The 14,404-nt window shown below is 34.0% G+C and overlaps 1 protein-coding gene across 2 annotated transcripts in view; it reads right to left on the bottom strand.

Annotated features, from left to right (window-relative positions):
- PolH (DNA polymerase eta) overlaps window positions 1–14,404 on the bottom strand; it is a 419,141-nt gene that overhangs the window by 67,270 nt on the left and 337,467 nt on the right. For both annotated transcript variants that reach the window (XM_089093495.1, XM_089093496.1), the window contains one exon: window positions 13,480–13,640. In XM_089093495.1, the coding sequence (XP_088949621.1) occupies window positions 13,480–13,640 (161 nt within the window). The remainder of the gene's footprint in view (window positions 1–13,479; window positions 13,641–14,404) is intronic.

A 14,404-nucleotide genomic window follows, 5' to 3' on the forward strand; every position in this document is an offset into this window, starting at 1 on the left:
AAAAATCGCAAGTAAGTAATAAACTATTTATTGTTTTCACCTCTTTGATATACTATGCGAATATTTCATTCAATAAATTATGAAAAAATTGTAAGCAAGTAACAAACTCTTTGCTGAAGTCACCTGTCGGATACACAATGCAGAAACTTCATTCAAGAAACTATGAAAAAATTGTAAGTAAGTAAGTAACAAATTCTTTCTTGAAGTCTCCGCTTGGATACACAATACAGAAATTTCATAAAAGAAATTATGAAAAAATTGTAAGTAAGTAGCAAATTCTTTCTTGAATTCACCTGCTGGATAAACAAAAAGACATTTCGTTCAAGAAATTATGACAAAATTCTAAGTAAGTAACAAACTCTTTATTGTTTTCACGACTTAGATACACGATGTAAAAATTTAATTCAAGAAATTATGAAAAAATTCTCAGTAAGTAACAATTTCTTTCTTGAAGTCAACTCTTGGATACACAATACGGAAATTTCATTCAAGAAATTATGAAAATATTTGTAAGTAGGTAACAAACTCTTTATTGATTTAACCTCTTGGATATACAGTACAGATATTTCATTCAATAGATTATGAAAAAATCGCAAGTACGTAACAAACTCTTTATTGTTTTCACCTCTTGGATATACATTACGGAAATTTCATTCAATAAATTATGAAAATGTGCAAGCAAGTAACAAACTCTTTAAAGTCACCTCTTGGATACACAATACAGAAATTTCATAAAAGAAATTATGAAAAAAATTGTAAGTAAGTAGCAAATTCTTTCTTGAATTCACCTGCTGGATAAACAAAAAGACATTTCGTTCAAGAAATTATGACAAAATTCTAAGTAAGTAACAAACTCTTTATTGTTTTCACGACTTAGATACACGATATAGCAATTTAATTCAAGAAATTATGAAAAATTCTCAGTAAGTAACAATTTCTTTCTCGAAGTCAACTCTTGGATACACAATACGGAAATTTCATTCAAGAAATTATGAAAATATTTGTAAGTAAGTAGCAAACTCTATTGATTTCACCTCTTGGATATACAGTACAGATACTTCATTCAATAAATTACGAAAAAATCGCCAGTAAGTAACAAACTCTTTATTGTTTTCACCTCTTGGATATACAATACGGAAATTTCATTCAATAAATTATTAAAATTTGTAAGCAAGTAACAAACTCTTCCCTGAAGTCACCTCTTGGATACACAATGCAGAAACTTCATTTAAGAAAGTATGAAAAAATTGTAAGTAAGTAAGTAAGTAACACACCGCAACGGTGTGTAAGTAAGTAACACACCGCAACGGCGCATACATAGTGAGAGAGACATGCAAAGTCGATATGGCTTTATTTCATTTTTTAAGGTTAATTTAGACGAGGTTACGTGCGCGCACGTAACCTCGTCTAAGTTAACCTTAAAAATGAAATAAAGCTATGTCGACTTTGCATGTCTCTCTCACTATGTATGCGCCGTTGCGGTGTGTAACCAATCACCAATCAAGTTATCGTATATTGAGCAATCTGCGCTGTCTCTGATTGACCCCTAAGAAAAATGGGTGTTGTCTAAGAAACCAGCCTTTTTGAAAACAAGAGGTTTTCATACTGGTCATTTTTTTTCAATATATAAGGACTAGTGAGGGATCCTTACTCGTTTGGAAAAGCGCCAAGAAAAGGCATGTAAAGCATATTTCGTTTCAAAACGTATTTACTCACGTGTAGAAGTCATATAGAATGAAATTTTTTTATTGCAAATTCAAACGAAGAATTTAAGAATGAGTTTTTTAACTTACTTAGAATTTTGTCATAATTTCTTGCATGAAATGTCTTTTTTTTTGTATCCAAGAGGTCAAATCAATAAAGAGTTTGTTACTTACTTTCCTTTTTTTTATAATTTTTTGAATAAAATATCCGTATTCTGTATCCAAGAGGGGACTTCAAGAAAGAGATTGTTACTTACCTGGAATTTTCTCATAATTTATTGAATGAAATTTCCGTATCGTGTTGCGTATCCAAGAGGGGACTTCACGAAAGATATTGTTACTTACTTAGAATGTTCTCATAATTTCTTGAATGAAATTTCCGTATTGGGTATCCAAGAGGTGTATTCAAGAAAGAGTTTGTTACTTACTTACAATTATTCTTATAATTTCTTGAATGAAATATCTGTATTGTGCATCCAGGAGGAGAATTCAAGAAACAGTTTGTTACTTACTTACAATTTTTTCATAATTTCTTGAGTGAAATCGCTGTATTGTCTGTCCAGGAAGCGAGTTCGAGAAAGAGTTTGTTTGCAATGTTTTTCATAGTTTCCTGAATTAAATTTCTGTATTGTGCAACCGACTGGCGAATTCAAGAAAGGGTTTGTTACCTACTTAGAATTTTGTCATAGTATCTTGAATGAAATGACTTTTTTTTGTTTATCCAAGAGGCGAATTAAAGAAAGAATTTGTTACTTACTTATTTACTTACAATTTTTTCATACTTTCTTAAATGAAGTTTCTGCATTGTTTATCCAAGAGGTGACTTCAGGGAAGAGTTTGTTACTTGCTTACAAATTTTAATAATTTATTGAATGAAATTTCCGTATTGTATATCCAAGAAGTGAAAACAGTAAACAGTTTGTTACTTACTGGTGATTTTTTCATAATTTATTGAATGAAGTATGTGTACGGTATATCCATGTGGTGAAAAAAATAAAGAGTTTGTTAATTAATTAAAATTATTTCAATAATCTCTTGAAGTAAATTTCAGTATTGTGTATCCAAGAGTTGACTTCAAGAAAGAAATTGTTACTTACTGAGAATTTTTTCATAATTTCTTGAATTAAATTTCTACATCGTGTATCTAAGTCGTAAAAAAAATAAAAAGTTTGTTACTTACTTAAAATTTTGTCATAATTTCTTGAACACAATGTCTTTTGTTTATCCAGCAGGTGAATTCAAGAAAGAATTTGCTACTTACTTACAATTTTTTTCATAATTTCTTTTATGAAATTTTTGTATTGTGTATCCAAGAGGTGACTTCAAAGAGTTTGTCACATGCTTACAAATTTTCATAATTTATTGAATGAAATTTCCGTACTGTATATCCAAGAGGTGAAAACAATTAAGAGTTTGTTACTTACTTGCGATTTTTTCATAATTTATTGAATGAAGTATCTGTACTGTATATCCAAGAGGGGAAATCAATAAAGAGTTTGTTACTTACTTACAAATATATTCATAATTTCTTAAATGAAATTCCCGTATTGTGTATCCAAGAGTTGACTTCAAGAAAGAAATTGTTACTTAATGAGAATTTTTTAATAATTTCTTGAATTAAATTTCTACATCGTGTAGCTAAGTCGTAAAAGCAATAAAAAGTTTGTTACTTACTTAGAATTTTTTCATAACTTCTTGAACGAAATGTCTTTTTGTTTATCCAGCAGGTGAATTCAAGAAAAAATTTGCTACTTACTTACAATTTTTTCATAATTTCTATTATGAAATTTCTGTATTGTGTATCCAAGAGGAGACTTCAAGAAAGAATTTGTTACTTACTTACTTACAATTTTTTCATAGTTTCTTAAATGAAGTTTGTGCATTGTGTATCCAAGAGGTGACTTCAGGAAAGAGTTTGTTACTTTCTTACAATTTTTTCATAATTTATTGAATGAAATATCCGCATTGTATATCCAAGAGTTGAAAACAATAAAGAGTTTGTTACTTACTTGCGATTTTTTCATAATTTATTGAATGAAGTATCTGTACTGTATATCCAAGAGGTGAAATCAATAAAGAGTTTGTTACTTACTTACAAATATTTTCATAATTTCTTGAATGAAATTTCCGAATTGTGTATCCAAGAGTTGACTTCAAGAAAGAAATTGTTACTTACTGAGAATTTTTTCATAATTTCTTGAATTAAATTTCTACATCGTGTATCTAAGTCGTGAAAACAATAAAGAGTTTGTTACTTACTTAGAATTTTGTCATAATTTCTTGAACGAAATGTCTATTTGTTTATCCAGCAGGTGAATTCAAGAAAGAATTTGCTACTTACTTACAATTTTTTCATAGTTTCTTTAATGAAATTTCTGTATTGTGTATCCAAGAAGTGACTTCAAGAAAGAATTTGTTTCTTATTTACTTACAATTTTTTTCATAGTTTCTTAAATGAAGTTTCTGCATTGTGTATCCAAGAGGTGACTTCAGAAAAGAATTTGTTACTTGCTTACAATTGTTTCATAATTTTTTTAATGAAATTTCTGCATTGTGTATCCAAGAGGTAACTTCAAGAAAGAGTTTGTTACTTACTTACAAATATTTTAATAATTTCTTGAACGAAATGTCTTTTTGTTTATCCGGCAGGTGAATGCAAGAAAAAATTTGCTACTTACTTACAATTTTTTCATAGTTTCTTTAATGAAATTTCTGCATTGTGTATCCAAGATGTGAGTTCAAGAAAGAATTTGTTACTTACTTATTTACAATTTTTTCATAGTTTCTTAAATGAAGTTTCCGCATTGTGTATCCAAGATGTGACTTCAGGAAAGAGTTTGTTACTTGCTTACAATTTTTTCATAATTTATTGAATGAAATTTAAGCATTGTATATCCAAGAGGTGAAAACAATAAAGAGTTTGTTACTTACTTGCGATTTTTTCATAATTTCTTGAATGAAGTATCTGTACTGTATATCCAAGAGATGAAATCACAGCATTAAAAAATAAATTAAATTGATCATACGATCTAAATTATTTCATCAGATACGCCAGCATTCATAAATGATCCTTTTGAAATTCTGCTAACAACATCGATGGTCAAGGTAAAAGTCTGAATTAAACACTTCTAGGATATCGAATGTCCTTACTGAAAAACTAGTGTATTAAAAAATAAATTAAATTGATCATACGACCTAAATTATTTCATCAGATACGCCCACGAAAATCTAAAAAACGTAGGTCTGAAAACCCAAACAGTTAATTAACTATTCTAATTCATGATTTCAGGCACGTCAAACCCCGAAATACTAAATTTAACTTCTCAAATAATAAACTCCCAGGAAACAAATACCCACGAAAATCTAAAAAACCTAGGTCAGAAAACCCTAAACAGCTAATTAAATATTCTAATTCATGGTTTCAGGCACGACAAATCACTAAATAATAAAGCTAACTTCTCAAATAATAAACCCCGGGAACCAAACACCCACGAAAATCTAAAAAAAAACGTAGGTATGAAAACCCAACTTGGACTTGCAAACACCAACCCGGACATGCACACAAAAAGAATCAGACATGTAAACAGAGAAAGACAGGCACTTTAGACATTCAAACCAACAAAGACAAATTCTTCGACTGGTAAACATCAGCCCAGGCCTTCCGCTTGAGGTAGATCCCGTTTATTTTCGATTCTGAGTATTTTTGGTTTTCCCTCCAAAATTAAACCCCCCCTCCCCACCCCTGCCCTCAGAAATGGGGGAACGAAGGGCCTCTGAGCCTTTCCCTTGAGTCAGATCCCCGTTTATTTTCGATTCTGAGTATAGATAATTTCGGAGACCACACTGCCTTTCCATGACGATAAATAAAAGTTCAAATAGGGATAAAATCCTTTTAATAGACAGTGATGATAGAAATTCACAAAAATACCAGATATTTCGGTCACATATACAGTGACCGTCATCAGTAGTAAAACTCAGTCGTTTTACCATCATCAGAGTCTTACTACTGATGACGGTCACTGTATATGTGACCGAAATATCTGGTATTTTTGTGAATTTCTATCATCACTGTCTATTAAAAGGATTTTATCCCTATTTGAACTTTTATTTATGATTCTGAGTATTTTTGGTTTTCCCTCCAAAATTGACCCCCTCCCTCTCCTGCCCCTCAGAAATGGAAAAACGAAGGACCTCTGAGCCTTGCCCCTGAGACTGATCCCGTTTATTTTCGATTCTGAGTATTTTTGGTTTTCCCTCTGAAATTGACTCCCCCTCCCCCACCCCAGCCCTCAGAAATGTGGGAACGAAGGGCCTCAGAGCCTTCCCCATGAGGCAGATGGAGTTTATTTTCGATTCTGAGTATTTTTGGTTTTCCCTCCAAAATTCACCTCCCCCCCTCCGCTGCCCTCAGAAATGGGGGAACGAAGGGTCTCTGAGCCTTCCCCTTGAGGCAGATCCTGTTTCTTTTCGATTCTGAGTATTTTTGGTTTTCCCTCCAAAATTGACTCCCCCCCCCCCCTGCCCTCAGAATTGGGGGAAGGATGGGCCTCTGAGCCTTCCCCTTGAGGCATATCCCTTTTATTTTCGCTTCTGAGCATTTTTGGTTTTCCCTCCAAAATTGACTCCCCCTCTCCCCAGACCACAGACCAGGTGGACGGATGGCACTCTCAGCTTTGCCCCTTAGGCAGACCCCATTTATTTTTTATTCTGAGTATTTTTGGTTTTCCCTCCAAAATTGACCCTCCCCCCTCCCCTGCCCTCAGAAATTGGGGAACGAAGGGCCTCTGAGCCTTGCCCTTGAGGCAGATCTTATTTATTTTCGATTCTGAGCATTTTTGGTTTTCCCTCCCATATTGACCCTCCCCCCTCCCCTGCCCTCAGAAATTTGGGAACGATGCGCCTCTGTGCCTTTCTCTTGAGGTAGATCCCATTTATTTTCTATTCTGAGCATTTTTGTTTTTCCCTCCAAAATTGACCCTCCCCCCGCCCCTGCCCTCAGAAATGGGGGAACGAAGGGGCTCTGAGCCTTCCCCTTGAGGGAGATCCCATTTATTTTCGATTCTGAGTATTTTTGATTTTCCCTCCAAAATTGACACATCGGAGAGGTAAAGCTAGGTCAACTCACAATGTCATTCTATCGCCGTTAGCCATTTTCATAGACTGATGTTGTTTCAAATTTATAACAAATTACCTGAGTTAACAACCCCTTCGGGGTTACCTTAACTGTTAATCAGTTTAATCCTTTTTTTCTCCACCTTCATACAATCCAGTCACTAATTAGAATCATTCACACTCCTATTTTTGAAAACATTAATTAATAGCGTTCATAGTGTCCAATTTGCGAATCCCTTTTTGCAAAAATGTCAAATACTCACTCTCTTTGAAAAACTAAACCAGACTATACCCACCAAACTAGACTATACCCACCAAACCAGATTAGACCCACCAAACCAGCCTTGCTATAGCAGGAAGGAACGTAAAGGCCCCAAATCCATAGGTACATGCTCTGGAAAGGTGCCATGGAACGTAAAGGCCCAGAAACCTATAGTTGACCCAGAAACTTGTCTGCTTGGCCCAGAAACATGTCTGGTTGGCCCGGAAACTTTTCTGGTAGGTTTTGTATAATTCCATATTCAATTGACAACAATAGCAATAACTAGTCTGGTGGAAAGGTGCCAGGGAATGTAAAGGCCGCAAATAAAACAGGATGGAACATAAAGGACGCAAAGTATAAGGTAACATACTACTCATGTATATATATTTAATATGTTATATAGTATATATATATATATATATATATATATATATATATATATATATATATATATATATATATATATATATATATATATATATATATATATATATATATATATATATATATATATATATATATATATATATATATATATAGTACCGGAAGCCCAGCAGCTTCGCCGCCAGGCCCCGGCACTCGGCACGCGGCAGGTTTCTATATACGGATTCTCACCGACGCTTGTCTTCTAAACGCAGACAATTTGAGCATTTTCTAGATGACATAACGTCCAAATGTACCTTAGATTAGAAGAGCTGCCTGTGTAAAATTACATTTTTTTTATTGGACCTTTAACTTTTGCCTCGGCTTGTCTTTTGTCATTATGAAAGACATATCGCCGAACCTTCATTTCTTTTAATTGCTCAGGTGGAGGGACAAACCTCTTTTTCTTCCAACGATTTGGAGAACGCACAATTTTTTCCGGTAGCAGAAATACGGACACGGATTACTAGTCAGTCGGCTACCCTTATTGATAATATTTATTCATCGGCGAATCTTATATCAAAAAGTTATTGCGACGTGATCATATGTCCAGGTTCTGACCATCTTCCTTTGGCGTGTGTAATTCGGGGCACTGATAAAAAGGTTGTTGAAATGGAGAAAACGTCAGTTAAGGATCTTAAGCCGGAAAATCTTAAACAGTTTCAAGAAGAGATAAGTATAGTTTCTTGGGAGGAAGTTATGAATGAAAAAGAAAACGCATCGGCGGCGTTTGACACTTTTTTTAAATATTGTCACCTATTTATGATAAGTGTTGCCCTGGAAGAAAAATGTCCCAAGGAAACCATGGATGATGAATAAAATTTTGGAAAAAAATTGGTGAACGAAACAGACTCTATCGGTTGTACCTTGATTCTCCAGCGTAACAAAACCTAGAAAAATTCAGGAAAATTCAGACCAATGTGAACTCCCTCAGAAGGCCATCAATGAAACATTATTATTCAAAGAAGTTTCGTGATAAAAACGGTGATGTTAAGGGAATTTGGCGAGTGATAAATGAGGAACTACGTGGTAATAGCACTATAGACCCAGTGCACGAACTTGTAGTCGGTGAAAAACAAGTTAAAGGTAAGAAAGGTGTTAGTGATGAGTTTTGTAAATATTTTTCAAATGTTGGAAGTGATGTTAAAAACGATGTTGCCGACAATGGGTACAAAAACGGGTTGTTTATTGATGACCAAGGGAAGGGTCGTTCCAGGAAATTCGTAAAGTGCACTCAGTCTGATCTCGAGGACGCACTGGAAACAATAAAATCGAATTGAGCAGGAATTGACGGTCTTAGCCTTAAGGCATTTAAGGCTGTCGCCGCTTACCTTTTGCCTTGTCTTCTATGCTTGGTGAACCTATCTATGGAAAGAGGTCAGTTCCCAGATGCTTTAAACAAGCAAAAATTATACCTTCACATTAAGGTGGTGACAAAAGAGAAATGTCAAACTGGAGACCTATATCGATTCTGCCACTGTTTTCAAAAATATTTGAAAAGGTTGTTCATAAGAAACTATATTCCTACCTTAATTCTCTTGGGTCTTTATGTGACACGCAATTTGGATTCCGAAAATTTTATTCTACTAGTCATGCAGTGCACCACCTTCTTGATGTTTCAAACAATGTATTCGAGAGCGGCTCTACTCCTTTAACTATTTTATTTATTTTAAGAAAGCTTTTGATACCACTGATTTTGAGCTGTTGTTAGATAGGATGTCACATTTAGGGATAAATTGGATTGATTGGTTTCGTTCGTATTTGTATGGTAGATCAATACGTGTAGTAGTGGGGGATTTTGTCAGTTCACCTCGTCCTGTACTATGTGGAGTACCGCAAGGTTCTGTGTTAGGTCTACTTTTATATTTAATTTACATTGACACATTAAGGTTTTACATTCCTGGTGCCGACATAACATCCTTTGTGAATGACACAGCTATAACGATTGCTGGAAAGGCTTTGAGTGAGCTTGTTTCAAAAGCAAATAAAGTGCTACTTGAACTGCATATTTTTACTAGTCTTAGTTGCTTATCAGTGAATGCGAGTAAAACTAATTACATGATTTTTAGTCGTACTGGAGTTATTGATAATGTTTTCGGTTTGGTTCACTTTAATGGTACGGAGATTAAGCAGATATTTGATACAAGGTATCTTGGTTTTCAGATTGATTGTAATTTAAATTGGAAAAAAAACAAGTGAAATTGTATCGGTGAAAGTTGCGCGGGGCTTAGGGCTAATTTTTAGATTTAAACATGTTTTTCCTGTATCAGTTTTGAAAATTTTATATAATTCACTTATTCATCCTTACATTGTATACGGTTGTTCTGTGTGGGCTGGTAATTTTGTTATAAATTTTAAACGGATACAAATTGTGCAGAATAAAGCACTGCGCCTGCTCGGTGATTTTGAAAATTGTGAAAGTACAAAAATTGTTATCACCATTTTAATATTTTAAATGTTGGGCAGTTGAGGGAATATCAGACCGGTATTTTTGTGAATCAGTGTTTAAATAAATTAGCACCTAATTATTTTTGTGATGTTTTATCATTGAATTCTGCGTGCCATTCTTATGATACAAGGAATTCTGCGGACCTAGTACATGAGAGAGGACACACTGCTAGGTCTAGTTTTGTATTTAGGCATGTGGATGTTTCAGCATGGAACAGTTTTCCGGAAAGCACTAGGATGGCTAGGAGTGTGTCCTCTTTTAAAAATAGGTTAAAGAATTTCTTAATGAATAGGGGTGGCTGAGGGGGGGGGGGGCTGTATTCTGTCTTCTGTCTTGTGTAAGGATTGGTTTGCGGTTCCCATGAGGTTTATTTTTTATTTATTTATATGATTGCATTATTATTATTTTTTTTTTCAATATATATGTGAGTAAGTTTTTTTCAATATATATATATATATATATATATATATATATATATATATATATATATATATATATATATATATATATATATATATATATATATGAGTGAGTAAAATAGTGAGTCCTGCCACAAACAAATCTGTATAGATTTTCACGTGGTAGGTCTGTTTGATATGTTTTTTTTTGTGAATATTGATATTTAATAAAAATGAATTTTCTCTCTAAAAAATTTGTCTACTCCCGGTTTTTGATTTTACAAGGTATAGAAGGCATTGGCGATCACCTTTGTTTCTTTTAATTGTTCAGGTGGTGGGACAAAACTTCTTCTTTTGCCTTTGCTTGTCTTTCGTAATTATGATAGACATATCGCCGAACCTTTGTTTCTTTAAAATTTTCAGGTCATGGGACGAAGACTTCTTTTTCTTCCAACGATTTATCCAGTCCATATTTTTGATTTTCAAAGGTATAGTAGGTATTGATGACCTTATCCATGTCAAAATCCAAAACCCAATCATCATTGCTATAATTTTCAATTGATTTGGCTTGTTAGACCTCAGCGTATTTTTGTCATTATGAAATACATATCACCGAACCTTTGGTTTTTTTTACAAAGGTATGGTTGACTCGCTACTCTTCATTTTCATTTTTGACTCGCTCACTTGTTCGATGTCATATGTCTTCTAACCGCGTGTGTTTTTGCTCTTCATTTTTATTTTTTAACACGCTCTAATTGTCATTTTCACATATCTTCTAACCGCCAGTGTCTTTGCTCTTCATTTTCATTTTTGACACGTTTTTGGATTTTGATTGCTTCACACAATTTAGCAATAGCCTTTGCTGTAGCTGTCCGTATTGGTGTTGTCACAATTGATGGCACAGGTCGTCGAATTTCCCATCTTATGACGTTTGATGGTTCAGGCATTAGTTCCACAGAATCATCATGTATAGTAACTGCAACTGCAAATTTTCGTTTTTTGGGCCTTCCAACAGACGTTATATTACACAACTAACTGTTGCGTTGGAAACTTAATAATCATATTTATGCAATGCATGACATCATATAAGAAAGTGCTTATATGATGCCATATATGATGTCATAAGAATGCTTATATGATGTACTAATATAGTACATGACTTCATTTGCAAAATCCAATGTTAAGGCTCTTAACGAATTTTTTCGGACTTCTGACCCATCTAGATCGTTTTTTATGCTAGAATATCCCAAGATACCAATTTTCCCGAAAAAGTATGGAGTCGTTTTCGGGAACATATATACATGTATACATACACAATTATTGCTCATTTATAAAGATAGTATACTTATACGTATAATATAATATAAGCCAATACACACACATATATATATATATATATATATATATATATATATATATATATATATATATATATATATATAAGTATCGAAGAATCGAAGAAAACGTAGATGCCTTCCCGTTTATATATGTTTTCCTATTTGTTCAACTCTTTGGGGTAAAGATTGAGGCGGTGCCTGAAGTTTTCCCACCGGTGGAAAACCTCACGTTAGGTGTATTTTATAGGGCATGTGCGTATGTGATATGTTTTACTTATATGTATATGTCTTTTTTTACGACAAGCAACCGTTTATATTCGCTTCGGGGCATACCTAAGTAAACATTCAATTATATTCGTTTAAGTTAAATAAATTTAAATAATTTTATTCAACTGCACCGGAAGTGTGCCATAAGCCCTATTGAGCAAGTACGCAAAAAAAAAACATTTAAGTTTTCTTCAGGGGAGAGGGAAAGGGCTAGAAGTGCTTCAGACGGGAATTTAGATATATGTTTTACATAACCTTGAGCTTCCAAAAGACCCTGAACCGTTTTAAACCTCATTTACCATTCTGAAAATACCTTTATTTGTGCAAAGAAAAATTAACGAATGCTCAGGGGCAGTGTTAGGTTGTGTGACCTGTGCGACTGCACATGGCCCGCGCCACCAGGGGCCTCGTATCTCAGTGCAGGCATAATCTAAAAATAAAAGGTCCAATGAATGCTCTTTCATCTCTGTGCAGAATAGAAACACCACAAAGAACCATCCCTCATGCTGCATGACGAAACTTTCGCGGATACTATCAGGTTGAGCTGTGAACCAAGATTCAAAACTTCAAAACCAAAGCAATTGCTTTGAATTTTTGTGCAAAATAATGACCCTGTCAACAATTTGTAATGATGAACTTTTGGAATACTGGGAAAATCTTCAAGTTGTTCTTTCTGTAGGACACAAAGATGACATGGATGGCATTGAACTGTGTGAAGAATTGATAACATTTTTGCAAATAATCCAAGAAGTCAAAAAGAATGGCATTGTAACGAATATTACGTCAGGATTAATTGTTCTTAACTGTTCTTTATACATCTGTGAACAGCCTATATGCTTAACTTTTACCGTGTCTTAAAGTTATACGATGCAGAAACATAAATTTATAATTTACCGAGTCCCTGAACATGTTATGTAGTTTATCTTATCTAAATCCTTAAGCTTTATTTCCTACATGGTTATATGTTGTCCTAACAAGGAAACCAAAGATGTAAGAAACGAGCTATCTCTTTTTAAACTGTTTTAAAGAAGGAGATGCCTTATGTCTTGAAGGAACTTGTATGAGGAGTGTTTGAGTGATTTTCTTATCTATTCCACAATTATGGACGTTATTTTTAGTTTGAAATGTGCCAAAAAACAGCATATAGAAATACCTTACAGTTTAATTTATAAAAATTAAATTCGAACAGAGTTCATCACTTGTCATTTCACTACATTTTAAGGTGTTTCAATAAGTATTTGATCATATAAGCAGCGAGCCTTAATTGATATGCCTGTTGCTGAAAGCTGACAAATTTGTTGGGGAAAAACAGAAGACAACTCTTACGCTTGCCTTAGACGCCTAGACAAAAATGCAATCCCCTGGTTTGTAGCAATAGTCAAATTGCGGGGTACAAATTGATATTGCACAGGGCTTCATAAGATCTAGTGCCACCACCGCCAATATTCTTTGATTATATGCGTTTAAAATAATGAGTTATTTCAAACTTTCAGATGATGGAGTAAGTGGAGGGATTGAATAATTGAACCTTGTTCACAGCTACTCCGGCAGAGCATTTGAATCCAGTTGTTTGGAGTACATCTTTTCTCATTTCCTCGGCAATAAGGGCTCCCATCAAAATACAAAGATCTTGGGTATCAGTCGATTCAAAAGCATGCCTTGCGAAGTCTCGAATACCAGTATTTCTCTCTGGAAGAAACAGATTATGTTTTAAGATACGTTCCCTAGGTTCCTGACATGATATTTGAGCAAAATCCTAGTCAATTCCGTAATTAAAAGAAGGTATAGCAAAGAGAAGACAACAATATCCCATACGTTTTGAAATAAATTGTACCAGTTTTCTGACTTAAATTATAGCCTACCACAACAGATTAATTTGTACAATCTTTATAGCAGGTTAAAAATTTGTGGTAACACGAAAATTTTTTTGATAAACAAAAACTTGACCAGATGTCAAAAATGGCAGCGCTGGTACACAGGAGGTCAAGCATATTTATCAAACAGTTCGTGGCAACGAACTTTAAGTAAGGAGCGACCCGGCTCAATAGTAACCGAAACTCTAATAAACGGAATTTTGATGCCAATAGATTCATCGAAAGAATTGGATTTGTATGCTAATTTCATATATATAAGTTTCGTCAGGTTTAGGTCATACCCATCAAAAGTTACGAGCCTGAGAATATTTGCCTTATTTTCAAAAAAGGGGGAAACACCCCTTAAAAGTCATAGAATCTTAATGAAAATCACGCCATCAGATTCAGCGTATCAGAGAACCCTACTGTTGAGGTTTCAAGCTCCTATCTGCAAAAATGTGGAATTTTGTATTTTTTGCCAGAAGAAAGGTCATGGATACGTGTTTATTTGTTTTTTTTTTCCAAGGGTGATCGTATCGACCCACTGGTCCTAAATTGTCACGAGAGAGCTCATTCGAACGGAAATTAAAAGTTCTGGGG

This window comes from Artemia sp. Qi Xiang Cuo, chromosome 8 (assembly GCF_049724085.1).
Source record: "Artemia sp. Qi Xiang Cuo chromosome 8, ASM4972408v1, whole genome shotgun sequence".
In the NCBI taxonomy this organism is placed as follows: domain Eukaryota; kingdom Metazoa; phylum Arthropoda; class Branchiopoda; order Anostraca; family Artemiidae; genus Artemia; species Artemia sp. Qi Xiang Cuo.